The sequence below is a fragment of the Salmo trutta genome, chromosome 36 (genome assembly GCF_901001165.1).
Source record: "Salmo trutta chromosome 36, fSalTru1.1, whole genome shotgun sequence".
NCBI lineage: Eukaryota > Metazoa > Chordata > Actinopteri > Salmoniformes > Salmonidae > Salmo > Salmo trutta.
Genome location: NC_042992.1, coordinates 27,837,275 through 27,856,855, shown reverse-complemented (window position 1 = coordinate 27,856,855; position 19,581 = coordinate 27,837,275). Strand labels below are relative to the sequence as shown.

The following is a 19,581-nucleotide window of genomic DNA, read 5'->3' as shown; positions in this document are numbered from 1 at the left end:
TCTAGCTTTAGCTGGTCTGGATCTTTATTTAGGGATCGGTTAGTTGGTGTAGATCTAAATCCACACTATGAAGTTAGTGTTGGTTTAGGGTCTGTGTTTTAGTTAGATGTTGTGTTGGTTTAGGGTCTGTGTTTTAGTTAGATGTCCAGCTGATCTAGACCAGCGATAGTGAAGTTAGATGACTAGTTAGAAAGATGGATGGATGATGGGGTGAATGGATGGAGATGGATGGATGGATGGATGAGTGGGTGGGTGGGTGTGTGGTTGGGGGTATGGGTGGGTGGATGGATGGATGGAGGGCTAGATAGTGTGCGTTGCTTAAATTGTTAAAAAGCAGTATCATTTAAAGGTATCTATCATTGTGTTGTCAAGGTCATTACCAAATATCTTTACCCAAAAAACTTTTGAATAATTATTTCAGTTGCTACTATTTTTCCAAAGTATTACAATGTAAATTACACTACCCTAATAATCTCTTGTAGAGCGTGGATCTTCAACAGAATTCCTTCACAGTTTTGGAGGCTACATTGTTTCCTAATATTTCCCCCTCCTGCATTGCTGGTTCAAGAAAATGGCCTATTCACAGCTCCCCTTTTCCACGTCTCTGATTTCTCCGCCCCTACCCCAAGATTGACAGCCAAGCAGCCTAATCCTCACAAAGACTAACGGGATTGGCAGAATACATTTTTCTCCGTGAGGAAAACACATTTTTTTATTTATCACTATCTTTTTAGTTTCGTTTTTTGTCATCTTCCATTACATTATCAGCGAGGAAACCAATATTTTCATCACGAATTTCCTCTATTGGTATACCCCCTACTGTTGACGTTTACGCTTCAACAATGGAATCTATCCGCCCTCAGCGACTTCAACCAGGGATAAGATTTGGAGCTGGATCGACTGGGACCCTACGCTCCTCTCTCCGGCCCGGGGTTACAATTCCAACCGCACCTCTGCTGCCTCCCCCGGCCTCCCTATGTGCTTCCTCCGGGCCACCCCCGCCGCTTCAACTCCACAGTCTTCACGGCACTATTGGGAGTGCGGGGCTCGGAACAGGGGTGGCTGGATTCGGTCTATGTAATCCAGGGAACCCGGCGGTCTTGAAGGAGGCGGTGGAGGCTGTTGTTCGGAGCTTTGCAAAGCATACGCAGGGCTATGGCAGAGGTAACCTGGAACAAATTAGTCGCAGAATTTTGGTCCTCCGACTTTCCCTGGCCGTGGTTCAAATGTAACTCACTGTAACTGTGATTAAACTAACAAATGGGATTAAATAGTGTAGTAGTGCATGTGCAACATACAGATTGGGTCACCAAAACTGCCCATCCAGTTGATAATAGTAGGCTACATGAACATACCGAGTTTATGATAGCCGATATTTTGTAATATCTAGCCTAATAACTACAGGATGCAGTTCAATACAGGATACTGTTGCGTGCTCATTTTACATAGCACTTGGGCACTCCATTCGAAATTTGGCACTTCAAGTCACCTCCAATGTTTTAGAGTACATTTTACATTTTAGTCATTTAGCAGACGCTCATATCCAGAGCGACTTACAGTTGGTGAATGCATACATTTCATACATTTTTCCCCCCGTACTTTTTCCCGTAGAGTAGGCCTAGCCTATATGTTATACTATCACCCAAAAACCCAATAATTTAAATGTGGGTAGGCCTATTCCATTTTCATTTACAGAAGTATGATGATGTTATATACTCCTTAATCATTTGGAGTCTATGTAGACTTTTGGGTAGGCCATCATTGTAAATAAGAATTTGTTCTTAACTGTCTTGCCTGGTTAAATATAACGGCCTTGAAAGTCAACGCAATTTGGACCGCTTCAGTCAGTTCAGTGTGTGTCAGTGGGTTGTTCCTTGTTGTTTACATAGCCAAAGACATCCTGTTTATATTATATCTCCAAATATGTGCAAAAGCAGTGTTCAAGTTTTAATCCTCACTCATACACAATATCCCACTGTGTCACTGTTATTCTTTCTTAAATCCAAACCTGGACCATATTTAAAGGTAGACTCAGCAATTATAACTTGAGCTATTGAGATGAGCGAGATGCAAGACTCACACACAGTATCTGTGCAAGTGCACATGTTCGCTGTTACAGCGTGGTAGCCACGGGACCGAAACAGCAGAGAAGTTGAGCCTCGTGCTTCAATGCTCTTAGTTGTTGCGGAAATTGACCCACTATGACATTTACTTTCTGCATCTACATCATATCGCTGAGTCCACCTTTATGACTCCATGCAGTCTAATGTTAAACTGTGCCATTTTATGTCTCATCCAGTGAACGTGGTGGAAGCCTTGCAAGAGTTCTGGCAGATGAAGCAGTCAAGAGGGGCAGACCTCAGGAATGGGGCGCTGGTAGTGTATGAGATGGTCCCATCAAACAACCCACCCTATGTTTGCTACGTCAGTCTCCCAGGGGGAAGCTGCTTTGGGAGTTTCCAGGTGAGCTAACCTGTGACCGTAGGCTGTCTCAATAAAGTTGTGGGCACTAAAACGCTCCTCAGGTGGAAGGCCCCCTGTATAGTATCTCTGAGTTAGTGAAATTGCTTGAAAAGTGTACTTATTATTACTACTACAGTATAATGGTTTAAAATTGTGTTAGTGTAGCTGCATGAATGAAATTCCCCTTTGTGGCCATAACCTTAGGGATTTATCCATCTCTACAACTCTACTCATGCACAAATGCTTCTACCTAAATCAATTCTGCCAATCTGACCTGATCTTCCTGAGTACATTGGCCCTGGATTTTCAGATCAAATGTCAATCACTGGGAGCCTCTTCTGAACTGTCTTGAGAAATGTCAAGGGAAAGCAAGCGACTAATTAGGCCTGGGTCATATTTATGGGGGCACCCCGTAGCAAAACGTTGTGCAATGTTTATGCAGTGTCTTTGTTTACCAACTGCTGACTGTGCACCCATATTCTGTTGGAATCATATAACACTCAGCAGAAATGTTTATCCAAAGAGACTTACCGTACAGTGAGTTCATAAATTTCTAGTATGTGTATGTGATTCCTGTGAATCACAAAAATGTGAGTTCCTTATTGGAGAAGTACAGGTAGTCCCTCCCAGTTTCAGTCCATTTTCTTCTGTTTGTTGCCTAATGAACATGACCTGGATGTTTCTGGAACTTTCTCCTCACACTGTTCTGTTGTTTATTTGAATACTTCAAGAATGTGTTAAAGACATTCTCCAGTACTTTTGTATACTTTTTAGCCAGTAGTTAAAGGTAGCGCTCATGAGTCAAAAGTGGTCCCCTAAAATTGTGTGCTATGTCACATATGTGCACAAGGTCATTGCTTTCGCTCTGCTGTGTGTGCATGATGTGCCACTTGCTAGCTGTCACTCAAATGACGAGGGGCTGAAGTAGAGGTCGACCGATTAATCAGAATGGCCGATTAATTAGGGACGATTTCAAGTTTTCATAACAATCGGTAATCGGACACCGATTATGGTCGATTACATTGCACTCCACGAGGAGACTGCGTGGCAGGCTGACTACCTGTTACGCTAGTGCAGCAAGGAGCCAAGGTAAGTTGCTAGCTAGCATTAAACTTATCTTATAAAAAACAATCAATCTTAACATAATCACTAGTTAACTACACATGGTTGATGATATTACTAGTTTATCCAGCTTGTCCTGCGTTGCATATAATCAATGCGGTGCCTGTTAATTTATCATCGAATCACAGATGATTTAACAAGCGCATTTGCAAAAAAAAGCACTGTCGTTGCACCAATGTGTACCTAACCATAAACATCAATGTCTTTCTTAAAATCAATATACAAGTATATCTTTTTAAACCTGCATATTTAGTTAATATTGCCTGCTAACATGAATTTCTTTTAACTAGGGAAATTGTGTCACTTCTCTTGCATTCTGTGCAAGCAGAGTCAGGGTATATGCAGCAGTTTGGGCTGCCTAGCTCGTTGCAAACTGTGTGAAGACCATTTCTTCCTAACAAAGACTGTAATTAATTTGCCAGAATTGTACATAATTATGACATAACATTGAAGGTTGTGCAATGTAAAAGCAATATTTAGACTTAGGGATGCCACCCGTTAGATAAAATACGGAACGGTTCCGTATTTCACTGAAAGAATAAATGTTTTGTTTTCGAAATTATAGTTTCCGGATCTGACCATATTAATGACCTAAGGCTCGTATTTCTGTGTGTTATTATATTATAATGAAGTCTACGATTTGATAGAGCAGTCTGACTGAGCGGTGGTAGGCAGCAGCAGGCTCGTAAGCATTCATTCAAACAGCACTTTCCTGCATTTGCCAGCAGCTCTTCGCTGTGCTTCAAGCATTGCGCTGTTTATGACTTCAAGTCTATCAACTCCCGAGATTAGGCTGGCAATACTATAGTGCCTATAAGAACATCCAATAGTCAAAGGTATATGAAATACAAAAGGTATAGAGAGAAATAGTCCTATAATTCCTATAATAACTACAAGACTCATGTTAAAAGGAACCACCAGCTTTCATATGTTCTCATGTTCTGAGCAAGGAACTTAAACGTTAGCTTTTTTACATGGCAAATATTGTACTTTTACTTTCTTCTCCAACACTTTGTTTTTGCATTATTTAAACCAAATTGAACATGTTTCATTATTTATTTGAGACTACATTTATTTTATTGATGTATTATATTAAGTTAAAATAAAAGTGTTCATTCAGTATTGTTGTAATTGTCATTATTACAAATATTTATATAAAAATCAGCCGATTAATTGGTATCGGCTTTTTTTGGTCCTCCAATAATCAGTATCGGTATAGGCGTTGAAAAATCATAATCGGTCGACCTCTAGGCTGAAGCTCATTGGTTGAACTCGAATTGTTAGTGGGCTGGCCCACGTGGGGGAAAATGGTGCAGCACAGCTCCCAGAAACACTGTCGCTTTCATGGCAGAAAAATAGATAAATCAGGGTTTAGAACCCAGTGTACCAATGAGTGTATGCTCGTAACACGTCAAACCAATTAAATGCCTTGCTTGGGTGGAGCTCCAGTAGTGATCACTAGATTAGTGTCGAAGGTGCAACAGTGGGTGAGGATGGTGGGAAAATCGCAAATTAAAACCCAATTTTGTGTATAGAGCACACTTCTGGCAAAACAGAATTCAGTTTTCCCCTAGTTTGTCTTCCATTTTCTGCAATGTTCCATATGCTAGTTTGCAACAACTCTCCGCAAAAAGTTTCCTTCCCGGTCTGAAAACCGTGACAAACATAACACGTAGCGCCAACGGGCATGTGAGGGGAGGATTCTTGAAATGTAACATGCAATCAAAATCTTGCCACAGGGAGCCAGCACACCATTCAAACTGTTTTTGCAATACAACATTTACCAGACATCCAAGGGAGGCATGATGACGACGTGATTTTGGAGGTATGGCAACGTGAGACTATATCCAGCCCAAAGCGGGAGGTTTAAAAAATCGGCAAAATTCCAGAGGATGTCTTTAAACAAATGTCTTGATAAAGCTGTCTTAAGTATCTAATCAAGTGAAAAGGCATAGTAGCACGTTTTACATAGTTTATAACTTGACCAGAACAGTTGAAGTGTGTGTATATGTTGTTATATACACTGAGTGTACAAAACATTAGGAACACACACATTAGGAGTCCTTATATTGAGTTGCACCCCTTTTTGCCCTCAGAACAACCTCAAATCATCGGGGCATGGACTCTACAAGGTGTCAAGCATTCCACAGGGATGCTGGCCCATGTTGACTCCAATGCTTACCACAGTTGTGTCAAGTTGGCTGGATGTCCTTTGGGTGATGGGCCATTCTTGATACGCACGGAAAACCCAGCACTGTTGCCGTTCTTGACACACTCAAACCGGTGTGCTGGCACCTACTACCACACCCCGTTCAAAGGCACATAAATATTTTTGTCTTGCCCATTCACCCTCTGAATGGCACACAAACACAATCCATGTCTCAGTTTTCTCAAGGCTTAAAAATGATTCTTTATCCTGTCTCCTCCCCTTCATCTAAACTGATGGAAGTGGATTTAACAAGTGAAATCAATAAGGGATCATACGTTTTACCTGGATTCACCTGGTCAGTCTATGTCATGGTAAGAGCAGGTGTTCATAATGTTTTGTACACTCAGTGTATATCAAAGTTGTATTATTATTGGTTAAGGTGGCTTGTACACATTCACAGCTAAAAGCTGAATTGTAATATACAGACCAAAAAGTTGAGGTTGTAGAATAAAGAAATTGAAAGCGATAGAACTCTAGCTTCAGCCTGCTCTTGTGAAAATTGTGTAGTTTTGTATAGTATGCTATTGTGGCAGAATTGAGTTTTCCACAACAATGTGTACTGGGAATCCCAAATTAAAGCAGTTGTCTCTTGTCAGCAATACAAGAGATTACAAACCAAGATTAAATTCAATAGCTAGCCATTGGCAAATCTCAAATAATAGTCTGTGGATGTGAACCACTGCTGAGGTGAAATACACCACCACGTCAAGAACTCCAGGCTGTTGGGTCCATCAAAAACATGTTAGCAAGGTGTAGGAGTAGGACCTTACTTGTATTCAGGCTTAGCATAAAAACATCTAAATTCAACTGAATTAAGCATGTAGAAAAACACAGTTGGCTGTTGATCTCATCCATGAATGTATACATAATTACATACAGTACGAGCCGTATTCCTATCTTTGTTAAATAATCCACCAGTATTATTGAAATAGTAAGGACTGCTTTAATGTACATTCTTTTTTTCAAATGTTATTTTCAATTCTAAATCATACTAGAACTTGAGCATTGAGCCTACCAGAATATTCTATGGGAGGATTAAATGTTTTGCCATTTCTTCCTCTCCTCAAATTGGCTGGCTGCAATGCATACTGTGGTTGGAAACTCATATGGTGGCTCATCTGGTTGTAATTAGAGCCAAATATTGAGTTTAGAAGGAGCCGTGACACCCCTCCCCACATTCTCCCCCTCATCCCATTTGCACAGGGCCTCCCTTGCCTCTATCCTTCCTAAATCTTTCTTTCTTTCTTTGAAATAATAGCAATGAAGTGGAAGCATTGATATTACTTAGACATCATTCTGAAACATACATGAAACAAGATTAACATACATTTCAAATGCTTAATCTTTCAAAAAAAGATTATTAAATATATATGACTTCCAGAAGACCCATACAATAACTTGCCTTACCCATCTTATGATATTGCATTTATCACAGGGTCATAACGTTACAATTCATGCCAAAGGCTACATATATTTTGGGGGGACTTGGAAACATTCAGAAAAGTACTAAATATGTTTTATGCTTTACTTTCGGCAGTTTTGTCCAACCAAGGCTGAGGCAAGACGTAGTGCTGCCAAGATCGCGTTGATGAACTCGGTTTTCAATGAACATCCTTCCCGCCGCATCACAGATGACTTCATTGAGAAGAGTGTATGTGAGGCGCTGGCCTCCTTTAATGTGAGTGCCATTGAATGTATTTTTCAATGTACATTAACAGAAGCAGTGCGCACTGGTCTTTAATATAATCCATACTGTAGCTCCTATTAAAAGGTCATGTCCTTATGAGGGTAAGATCTTAATCTGATTGGGCTCTTAAGGAGAAAAAGACTGGATGATTGGACTCTACTTGTATTTTACAGGGAAACCGAGAAGAGGCAGACAATCCCAGCACAGGAATCGGGGCATTTCGCTTCATGCTGGAGTCCAACAAAGGAAAGTCAATGTTGGAGTTTCAGGTAAATAGGATGGAGTAACGCAAAGTTTGGTTACTTGTGATGATACAGTGGATGATACGGCAATGAAATGTAAGAAAAGGAAAAGGTTGGACTGTATATGAGGCTAGTTTAGGAATGTTGGTGGCACTATGGTACATTGGTCAGGATGTAGGAAATTAGGAGATCAGTAGCGGTGAGTGGGTAAAATCACTGTGGAAGCCAAGCCATGAAAAAAAAGCCATATTACAACCTATGTGTTGTGATAATTAGGCTGTTTGCTCTATAACCTGTTAGTTCATACGCCTTGACACCGTGATATATAGACCTAAGGCCAAGACAATAAGAAGACTAATAGAGAATAAATTCAACCACCCCTTTGTTTCATTACAAAACCAGAGAGCAACATCTATCTGGTGGAGTCCACAAAGCATATTGCATATAACAAACAGTTACAAGACCTACAGCATGGTCAAGCAAGCTAATGTTTCTGACATTTCCAGACTACTAAACAACTATTGATTTAGAACACCGGAGACTTACTCTAAGTCGCTGCATCCACTATTCCAGCTCCATTTCAACTTCAACATCATCAAATCACCTATGCTTAGCCTAACAGTGACAACTAGAATATACCAAAATCGATTTAGTCCTATCAACATAAGCTAAATATCATGTGGCTGTCCATGGTACTGATTTCTGTGTGCGTAAGTAGAAAAAACATGTTGACTCACCCTACTTGTAGAGAAACGCCAATGCCATCCTCCTTTCTTTCATTTTGTTGAAATGGTCTATGAATCTGTCATACAGCACATGCTTTTAGTTTTTGTTGTCCTAGGCTACCTGGCTAAAATGCTTGCTCACTAGTCTAACTTCCTTTCATAGACAACGATGAGCTAGCTAGTTAACATTAACCTACTACATTTAGCTACATATTGAGCTTCCATCCTCTCAGGCCAGGGACACAATGTATGAATTTATGGTTGGATCAGAATCACTGTTATAATCATTGGCCAGTACGGTGAATTAAGCAAAACCACATCTCCAAATCCCTATCACCATCCATGGCTAATTTAGGAACATTTTTGCTAGCTAGCCACCGGAGGACAACAACACAACGAGATGCAACAATTCAAGTTTTTTTCTGTCAATGACATTTGGCTTTTGATGTGATGTGAAGCCAAATGCAAACTGGCTTCCCTTGAGACTTTTTTTTGGTGCGCCAGGACCATTCACAGTTGAGCTCATTCAGTTTAGCTCAACTCTGATTGGCTATTATTGTATACTTTTTTATTAAGAGAGGCCAGTTGCTTGCTGGCTTCCCTTGCATTCAGTGTTACTGGAGGCAACAATATCATACTATTTTTGACCAGACGGCATCAGATCTGTTTTGCTCGCTCGAATGCTTTCTCCAGTGAGATACTTTCAGCCTCTCAAATCAAATCAAATTGTATTGGTCACATACACATGGTTAGCAGATGTTATAGAAGGAAAATTCCAAAACACAGAGAGACGAAAGATACATTATTTTATGTTATTTAAACAAATATTTTTCTTGGTACTTTTTTGGGGGAAACCTTCCCTTGGCATCCGCGAATACACGCCACTGGAGGAGATTGAGATGAGGAATCCAAATACTGGGTATTCTTTGCCCACACAGATACACAGAACACATGGGATTGGTTGGAGAATATGAAATGATATTATGGTTTCTACAGATTTATAAGAGAGGGAGATGCATACATGTTAACATAGACATGGCTAATGGTGCCAAAACTACTGCTAATTACACAAAGCAGATAGATAACTATATTGTCATTTAGCTTTGTAATTCCAGTTCTTTAAAAAATATAAACTTTTACTGATCAGCCCTAAACTATAGCTTAATTTCTGATAAAGAAAACCAGGAGTTATCTCTTGAGTGTTTATTAAAGTTGGCTGGTTTCATCACCTCTGCTTTTTGACTTACCACTCTGGTTTCCCAGGTTAAATGAAAAACATAGTATGCAGTTGAACCTGATAAATACAACGGTTTGAGACTCATTACAGTGTGAACTAAAGCAGAGCATGCCAGTATCGAGAGCAATTGAAATAATGTACATGTACATCAATTAAGTTGGGACTTGACACACTTAAACAGAGTTTTGACTTATTCAAAGTGCACTTATCAGGAATGTCAAGGACTAGAGATGTCTGAAGATGTCAAGGACTAGATAATGAGACCCACTACATGAAGGAGTGTGAGGACCATCATGCGTGCAGAAGAGAATTGGAGCAAAACCATCTATTGGACTCTGTGGTTCCAGGAATTTCCTAAGAGCATGTTGGTCTGGCAAACAAATCTGGACAGAATTGCTGGCCTCCAGTCTTTCATTGTTTGTCATCCAAATCCACTCAATCTAATGCATGGATTGGTCTTTTCCAAACCACAGCTTATGATTTAGGGCTCTATACATGCAAACAAATGATTGCTACTTATTGACCTTCTCTCTCTTTTTTTAAATGTAACCTTTATTTAACTAGGCAAGTCAGTTAAGAACAAATTCTTATTTACAATGATGGCCTCCTAGGGAACAGTGGGTTAACTGCCTTGTTCAGGGGGCAGAACAACAGAGTTTTACCTTGTCAGCTCGGGGATTTGATCCAGCAACCTTTCGGTTTACTAGCCCAACACTCTAACCACTAGGCTACCTGCCGCCCAAGCCACCTCTTAGCTCCCATTACCAGCCTTAAATCATTCAATCTTGTGACTTTGGCATTAAAAACTCACTGCCTTGTGATAATAATCAAACTTCAAATTGTGCTTAGTGCCAAACAGTGCTTTCCATGTGGCGTAGCCACACACAACAATGCTGCTTGTCGACGCTGAACTGCTTTTTTCTTTCAGGAATTGATGACAGTCTTTCAGCTTCTGCACTGGAATGGAAGCCTGAAGGCCATGAGAGAGAGACAATGCTCCCGTCAAGTAAGATCTCATTTGGATAAGAGAACTGATTATTGGTATCACTTTATCTCATAGGCTTGTTTCATTTGTTATTTGTCCTGGTATTAAATAAGATCTGATTTGGTCTCAATCAGTATTTTTTGTATGTATTTCAAACAATTGTTTTTCTGTTTTGTTCAAATGTTTTTGGTTTATTTTGTGTGAAAGCAATGACTTATAACTGTTATGTGTAAAAAGTAAGTAAGTATGTACAGTTGAAGTCGGAAGTTTACATACACTTAGGTTGGAGTCATTAAAACTCGTTTTTCAACCACTCCACAAATGTCTTATTAACAAACTATAGTTTTAGCAAGTCGGTTAGGACATCTACTTTGTGCACGGCACAAGTCATTTTTCCAACAATTGTTTACACACAGATTATTTCACTTATAATTCACTGTGTCACAATTCCAGTGGGTCAGAAGTTTACATACACTAAGTTGACTGCGCCTTTAAACAGCTTGGAAATTTCCAGAAAATTACGTCATGGCTTTAGAAGCTTCTGTTAGGCTAATTGACATCATTTGAGTCAATTGGAGGTGTAACTGTGGATGTATTTCAAGGCCTACCTTCAAACTCAGTATCTCTTTGCTTGACATCATGGGAAAATCAAAAGAAATCAGCCAAGTGTAGACCTCCACAAGTCTGGTTCATCCTTGGGAGCAATTTCCAAACGCCTGAAGGTACCACGTTCATCTGTACAAACAATAGTACGCAAGTGTAAACAGCATGGGAACACGCAGCCGTCATACCGCTCAGGAAGGAGACGCGTTCTGTCTCCTAGAGATGAACGTACTTTGGTGCGAAAAGTGCAAATCAATCCCAGAACAACAGCAAAGGACCTTGTGAAGATGCTGGAGGAAACAGGTACAAAAGTATCTATATCCACAGTAAAACAAGTCCTATATCGACATAACCTGAAAGACCACTCAGCAAGGAAGAAGCTGCTGCTCCAAAACCGTCATAAAAAAGCCAGACTACGGTTTGCAACTGCACATGGGGATAAAGATCGTACTTTTTGGAGAAATGTCCTCTGGTCTGATGAAACAAAAATAGAACTGTTTGGCCATAATGACCAACATTATGTTTGGAGGAAAAAGGGGGAGGCATGCAAGCCGAAGAACACCATCCCAACCGTAAAGCACGGGGGTGGCAGCATCATGTTGTGGGGGTGTTTTGTTGCAGGAGGGACTGATGCACTTCACAAAATAGATGGCATCATGAGGATGGAAAATTATGTGGATATATTGAAGCAATATCTCAAGACATCAGTCAGGAAGTTAAAGCTTGGTCGCAAATGGGTCTTCCAAATGGACAATGGCCACAAGCATACTTCCAAAGTTGTGGCAAAATGGCTTAAGGACAAGGTTTTGGAGTGGCCATCACAAAGCCCTGACCTCAACCCTATAGAACATTTGTGGGCAGAACTGAAAAAGCGTGTGCGAGCAAGGAGGCCTACAAACCTGACTCAGTTACTCCAGCTCTGTCAGGAGGAATGGGCCAAAATTCACCCAACTTATTGTGGGAAGCTTGTGGAAGGCTACCCAAAATGTTTGACACAAGTTAAACTATTTAAAGGCAATGCTACCAAATACTTTTTGAGTGTATGGAAACTTCTGACCCACTAGGAATGTGATGAAAGAAATAAAAGCTGAAATAAATTATTCTCTCTATTATTATTCTGACATTTCACCTTCTTAAAATAAAGTGGTGATCCTAACTGACCTAAGACAGATATTTGGACACATCTGGGTCCCGTGTGGCTCAGTTGATAGTGCATGGCACTTGCAACGGCAGAGTTGTGGGTTTGATTCCCACGGGGGACGAGTTTGAAAAAGTATGAAAAATGTACAAACTCACTACTGTAAGTGTCTCTTGATAAGAGCTTCTTCTAAATGTATATGGGTATACTACAAAGCAGGATCAATGAATTCACCAGATAACTCGTTTAAATATTCTGAAAAACTTTTATTGTTTAGAAAGATTAACTTGAAATGAGTATGGTGTAATTGACTCAACAAACAAAAACATATACTTAAGTTTGTCTTTCTTAATGAATCAGAGAATCTATAGTTAATTCTGTTTATCAAAACTGCCTGGCTAACTCATTGATCCTGCTTTGTAGTATACCCCTCTGGTGTAAAGAAGGGAAATATAGCTACATCATAACTCAAACTCTGTTTAGTTTCAGCAACAGAATAACTGATCAAATGAAAGAGTTATTTGAGAAAAACATTTGCCTGACAGTTTCCATTAAATCCAGCAAGTTTGGAAAATAAAACATATCCCTCATCCTATCACTGCCAGTGATAGTATTTAATTATAATTCAAACGGTACAGCCAATACCACATCTCAGTTCAACTTAAGTACAGAAACTCACTGGAGATAATTGGCTGAGTTACACTCTGGCTTGAGTTAAGTTCCTTCAGCATGACATTCCATCCTATCTAAACCACATTGTGTGGGCTGAATGAATACCTATGAAGTGACTCCGTTCCAGGCAGAGTCGGGTGACCTAAATGTTTTTGTTCAGTCCTCATTATCTCATGCATCTTACATACATAAACGACTTTTAAGGCGTCAATTATGACTCTTGATCAGAGTTTGATTCAAGTTTGAAAAAATGTTTTACCAGAGTTTAAAGCATTTTTCTTTGACTTCATCTGATCTCGAACATTAACATTTTCAGGCTCTATGCACACACCTTTAAGATTTCATCCCCCACCCTTCATGTTTGCTAATCTAAAAATTGGAGCTTTCTGACAGTTTTTGCAGTATGGGGGTCAATTTAGGCAACTTCCAATTCATGAAATGATTATAAATTCACCTGAGTAATCAAATTGTGGCTCAAACCTGCCTTTTGCCAATCTACACCATTCAGATCACAAGTCAAAGAGGAGGAAGAGCAACCAGCAACACCACGATTGGGATAGATCCGACTCAGTTGTATTGTGTTTTCTAGGGTTACGGAGTGCTTTTGCCCTGTGTGTCTCTTGACTGATTTAAGTATTCTATTTGGTCTGGCCTTATGCCTTTCATCTCAATGGTTAAGGAGAGGGGCTGAGCCACTGGAGTAATTAGCTCACCCAGACGTCTCACATTCCTCATTTGAAATGATGTTATTGCTGGCCACGCAGCTCACGCATTTGTGGTTCCAGGTCGTCGTTTCAAATCCAGGCATTTCAGGATCATTAAACATAATCTGGAACTCAATCAAACCTGCACTGCTAGGATACCAGTACAGTTGAAAAATATAATGATTTAATGGAGCATTTCTGTTTCCTACCCAGCTAGCCTGAATTTTCTAATGATCATGGCCATGGCGTCAATAAGGTCCATTCCAGCCTAACAACTATTTTATTTTGCTTTCCCCTAACAGGAAGTGCTGGCTCACTACTCCCATAGGGCGCTGGATGATGACATGCGCACCCAAATGGCTGCTGATTGGGTGAACCGAGAGCAAGGCGTGGCTGGCACCATCGCCCAGGAGGTGGCGGCAACAGATCGAGAACTTGAGGAGGCCAGGCTGGCCGGCCGGGAGCTTCGCTTTCACAAGGAAAAGAAGGACATCCTGATGCTGGCTGTTGGCCAACTGGATGCAGCCAACACTGCCACCCTGCCTTCAACCTGCTAGGTATACGCTGGATTCCAACCCCATAACTTGATTCACTTCCATCTGCCCACGTTGACTTCCCCCTCGCGGTTCTCAAAAAGTCTACATAGGTGTAGGAAACATAATAGTAACTCTGCATAGCTTCCACCATATGGCTTTTACCTATTCAGTCCGATCAGATCTGCGAGTTGGGAGTCAAGGGCAGATGGAAGGAAGGTGGTTGTCAGTTTGGAATCTGGCCTTAGAGATGGAATGAGGAAAAGTGGCCAATAACCATTGATTGTATAGAGACTAGCAAGGCAGCCATTTAGGAGCTTTCAATTATAAAACAGTGCGTGTTCTTAGATCTTTCCGCAGTTTTTTTCCCAGCCCAGTACTAATACACCTGATTCAGCTTATGAAGGTCTTGACAATAAGTTGATTAGTTGAATCAGATATGTTAGTGCTAGTTTAGAACGAAATCTTTAGGACCAGGATCGAATAATAAGACGTCATTGAGGTCCTTTTGTGCTGCCATGTTATTGGGTTTGTGAAATTCACATGGAATAATGAACTGTTATCATTCCTTTCATTCCCTTTCTATACTGGTAGACAACGCTACCACATGGGTAAAGTTAAAGCCCATCACTTGCCTTTAATGATCGTACAGGACATAATCACAAGGATATTGTCACAGAACGATCTTTCTCACCAAAATAGACCAATGTCTGTTGCATAAGCATGATCTATCACTTCATTGAGGACTATGAAAGTTATTTGAACATTTATGTATAGCTCTTACATTACAGATCTTATATACAGAGGTAGGATCTTAATTTGATCACTCTTTTGTTGCTGAGAATTTTCCTGCACCACAGGAAATGCAGATGAACTTTTGTAATTGACATAAATTTACTGAAAACCCACACTAACACACGGTTATTTAGTATTTCACTTTTCATGAGGCCGACTTTTGGCCAGATAAAAGCCTAACCACCGCTCAAGCAACATTATGGACTAAACGTTCAAATCCTGTTGCTGCAGGATTATTTTGCTGTACAACATAGGTCAAATTAAGATCCTACATCTGTAGAGTCTATCATTAGTGATAGCCAGCCTTATTTGCGAAGAAAGAACCACTCCTCCGACTCAAACTGATGTCACTTGTAAAATAACTAATTGCCTAGCTTTGCTTGCTAGAATGGGTTGTTTACACGAATGTCAGTTATCCAACAGTTTTTTTCTGGCCTTGCAGCTTAATGACTAAACTTTCAGTGTCATCATTCTAAGTCAGGATCATTTACTGTCACTAAGCCATTTTTAACTCTATTATTAGGCTAAAACGTACACAAGTAATTTAGCCGATACTGATATCCGGATTGACAACTGCATTGGTGCTAACTACTGTTTAAATGTGAGTAATGTGTGCAACACAAAAACATAGCAAACACAGTGCACAAACGTAAGAGTTTGTAGTAATATATGGGATTGCAGTTTCCCCCTAACCACAAGTTACTCTCAAGATAAAACATTTAGAAAAATTCAAAGGACAAAAAAAACATCATCAATGTAGAATCTCCATCATAAATGCTCCATGGAAAGTGTTTTTAGTCCAGGACTAGGCTTAATCTTTTAGCCATTATGAAATAACAGTGGATGCTTCGTGAATTCTTTTGAATTGATGTTGTTTGGGGGAATTTCACAGAGGCTTTACCATACCGGTATGAAATGTTATCTAGTCATGCGATCTGCTACTCTGAAATTCTCTTGAAATGGACCCATTTTAGAAAACACATTTATTCAGGGGTCAGAACACACAGAGAATCCACTCATGTTCACATTGAATACCAGTAAATGCCTATGTCATATCACAATGGCAATATCACACTGACAGCTACAGTAAAAAATGAATGCGAATAAAATGCACCAAACATCACGCTAATGTTGTTTCATAGTCCCAATGTCCTCTTGGGTTTAACATTGTATCCTACTTTTTACATGTCTCTTGATGGAATTGTCTTTGGTATTTGTTTTAAGAAAATAAGCAGAGAAAAAGATTTAGCTAACTTGCCCTAACGTTCCTGAATGTAATCATATCCCAAAAGCAACAGCAGCGCAAAATAAGTTGACGAGATGCCCATTGGATAGCATTTACATTGCTTCTTCTGTCATTGACAGTATTGGTTAGTGTTTTTAGTTTTCCTACCAAGCCAGGGTAAGGCATTTCCCGTGGTTCTCAATTTCTATAGACCTGGCACCTGTTACTACAAACAAAAGCCATATCAATTGAAGTGCAATCCATTGTATGCTTGTCCTAATTAAATTAAGAAATGTACCTTTTGTTAAAACATACACAGCCAGGTCCATAATTATTGGCACCCTTAAAAAAGATTAGCAAAAAAGACTGTATCAAATAAATAATACAAATACTAAGCTATATTTCATGGTTAAAAAAAGGGGGAAATTTGATTATTTTATACTAATATAATTGCTCAGAGCAGGAACTTTCGTTTAACCAGTAATAAAAAATAAAAAAATAAAAAAGATAGGGGTAAAACTCCAGCACCCTCCCCTTGCAAGGATAACGACACAGAGCCTCTATCTAAAATGTTTTATAAGATTGGAGAACACATTGGGAGGGATCTTTGACCATTCTTCCATACAGAATCTTTCCAGAACCTTGATATCCTTCGTCTGCGCTTATGGACTGCCCTCTTCAATTCAAACCACAGGTTTTTAATGGCGTTCAAGTCCGGAGACTGAGATGACCTTTGCGAAATGTCGATTTTGTGGTCAATTAACCATTTCTTTGTGAATGTTGATGTGTGCTTGGGGTTATTGTCTTGCTGGAAGATCCATTTGCAACCAAGTGTCATCCTTCACTTGCGCCCAAGTGTTTTTGGCTAAAACGTCCTGGTACTTTGTAAAGTTGATGATGCCGTTGACCTTAAGGGCCCCAGGACCAGTGGAAGCAAAATAGCCCCATAACATAAAAAATGCACCACCATATTTTACCATAGATATGAGGTACTTTTCTGCTAATGCTTCTGTTTTTCAACACCAAACCCACAACTGGTGTGCGTGGCCAAAGAGCTCTATTTTCATGTAATCTGACCTGTCCTGGGGCCCTTGTTAAGGTCAATGGCATCATGAACTTGTAATTTTAGCCAAAACCCTGGTTGCCTCTGCCAGGAGGAGGCTGACACTTGGCTGCAAGTAGATACCTGACTGTATTTGTCTTAGCTATTGGAAATCATATTTCATGAAGTGTCTGGTAGGTGTATTCTCCCATCATGCTTATTTGTGTGAATCATATATATTTTTAGTATTTTTCTTTTAAGTGTATGTAATGGTGTGTTACAGATGGTTTTTATGGCAGTTGTCTGCTCACCATTAATCACATACATTGTTAAAAAATGTAGTTGTTTAATGTTTGGGTCCCACTTTTATATAAAGTGTAGCTAAAACAACCAACCTTACATGGTAATTAATTATATTGGCAGGTATATTGTTCACATTGTTGTAAGGGTATGGGTTCCAATTTCATTTTTTTCAAATCCAATACTTTTATAAATGTAATTTACCAGATTGTTAATGTGTACCTACACTGTAATTACACTAAACCTATCTGTGTAATTACCATGTAAATACATGTTTTAGCGACACTTAATATAACTTGGGACTAATGTTTGCGTGTTATTCCTTTTAACACAGGTTGCAATCTTTTTATAGACTGTTCAGTCATGTTATTACCCTGCCTTCTCGCTTATCAAGTTGTGCATGATTCATAAATCCATTTGTACAAAATGTGATCTATATAAACTTTGTTTTATACAGTCCTTATGTATTTTATATGACCAGTTTTAAATTGTTACTTTTTTACTCAATGTAGGTTTCTATTTAGATTTGTATACATAAAATGCAATAAAGCAGCCAAAAACAACCCTCACTGATTCCAATGTCATCCGTTATGAAAGAATGAAAAGAAAAGCATAATTTGCTGGAGCACACTTCCTCATGAGAAAGTCAGTTCTCCTAAAAACCCAGAATCTCTGATTGTCTGTTTTTCCACTAAAACAGACTCCAAAGTGCCTTTCTACTATCTTACTTCAAGTCACAGAGTCCTTTTCTTCCTCTTCCCTGATGACCTGCATTAACAGAGCTACAGTGAGGATGTGGGGGAGGAGGGATCGTTGAAGCCCACAGACACAGTGGGGGTGCTATTGCTGCGGAGCCGTGGTTCAGGCACTGTGCCTCCCAGCTGACGGATAGAGTTGCACATAGGACAAGGGTAGTCCGAGAGGCCCTCGATGTCCTTGAAAGCCTGGTTAATGATGCGACCCCTGCACTGGTCACAGTAGAAGTGTCCGCAGACCAGGCGCTGCAGCCGAGCCTCGTAGGAGATGCAGCTCTGGCAGTGCGGTGGGTCGAGGTCCAGGGAAAGACTACACGTCTGAGGGCTGCTCTCCTTGGCAACATGTACCACTGTCGCCTCTGCTGGCGAGCTGTTTCAGGGGGAAGAAGGAAACCAATGTTCATTACCTCTTAAGACCTAGCTACCATTAATTTCAGCCTTATAATATACAGTATACACTCCCTTACGTATTTATTTGGACAGTGAAGGTAAAAGTTTTAATTTGGCTCAATACTCCAGCATTTTGGATTTGCGATCAAATGTTTCGTATGAGGTGACAGTACAGAATGTCATCTTTTATTTTAGGGTATTTATCCATTTAACCGTTTAGAAATTAAATCACTTTATGTATCTAGTCCCCACATTTGAAGGTGTCATAAGTATTTGGACAAATTCCCTGTATTAATGTTTCCAAAAGTTTTGTATTTAGTCCCATATTCCTAGCATGCAATGTATTTTGTTTTGGTTGTGTTTTGGATTATGTTGTGCCCAATAGAAATGAATGGATAATAATGTATTGTTTCATTTTGGGGTCACTATTTTGTAAATAAGAATATAATATGTTTCTGAACACTTCTACATTTATGTGGATGCTACCATGATTACGGATAATCATGAATGAATCGTGAATAATGATGAGAGAGAAAGTTACAGGCACTAAGATCATATCTCCAAGACATGCTAACCTCTCACCATTACCAATAACAGGGGAGGTAAAACAGATATGTATGAAAGTACCCTAAAATGAAAGGTGACATTCTATACTGTCGCCTCATATTAAATATATGATCTCAAATCCAAAATGCTGGAGTATAGAGCCTAATTAAAAGTTTTAGAAGCTAAAAATGAATATGCTATAGCTTTT

General features: G+C 39.7%; 1 protein-coding gene across 1 annotated transcript; it reads left to right on the top strand.

The window, feature by feature from the left end:
* Nucleotides 1–477: 477 nt before the first annotated feature.
* Nucleotides 478–18,245, top strand: LOC115175772 (LIX1-like protein). Its single transcript, XM_029735257.1, has 6 exons — nt 478–1,164; nt 2,300–2,463; nt 7,332–7,472; nt 7,655–7,750; nt 10,614–10,691; nt 14,090–18,245. The coding sequence occupies exons 1-6, from the start codon at nt 843–845 to the stop codon at nt 14,342–14,344; spliced, it is 1,056 nt and encodes a 351-aa protein (XP_029591117.1). The 5' UTR covers nt 478–842; the 3' UTR covers nt 14,345–18,245.
* The last annotated feature ends 1,336 nt before the right edge of the window (nt 18,246–19,581 follow it).

Bases quoted from the DNA above. Each gene is read 5' to 3' on its own strand.
- LOC115175772 (XM_029735257.1), top strand. From the start codon at position 843: ATGGAATCTATCCGCCCTCAGCGACTTCAACCAGGGATAAGATTTGGA. The intron at 7,473-7,654 runs GTGAGTGCCATT...TGTATTTTACAG, and splicing joins AGGCGCTGGCCTCCTTTAAT to GGAAACCGAGAAGAGGCAGA. The intron at 10,692-14,089 runs GTAAGATCTCAT...TTCCCCTAACAG, and splicing joins AGAGACAATGCTCCCGTCAA to GAAGTGCTGGCTCACTACTC.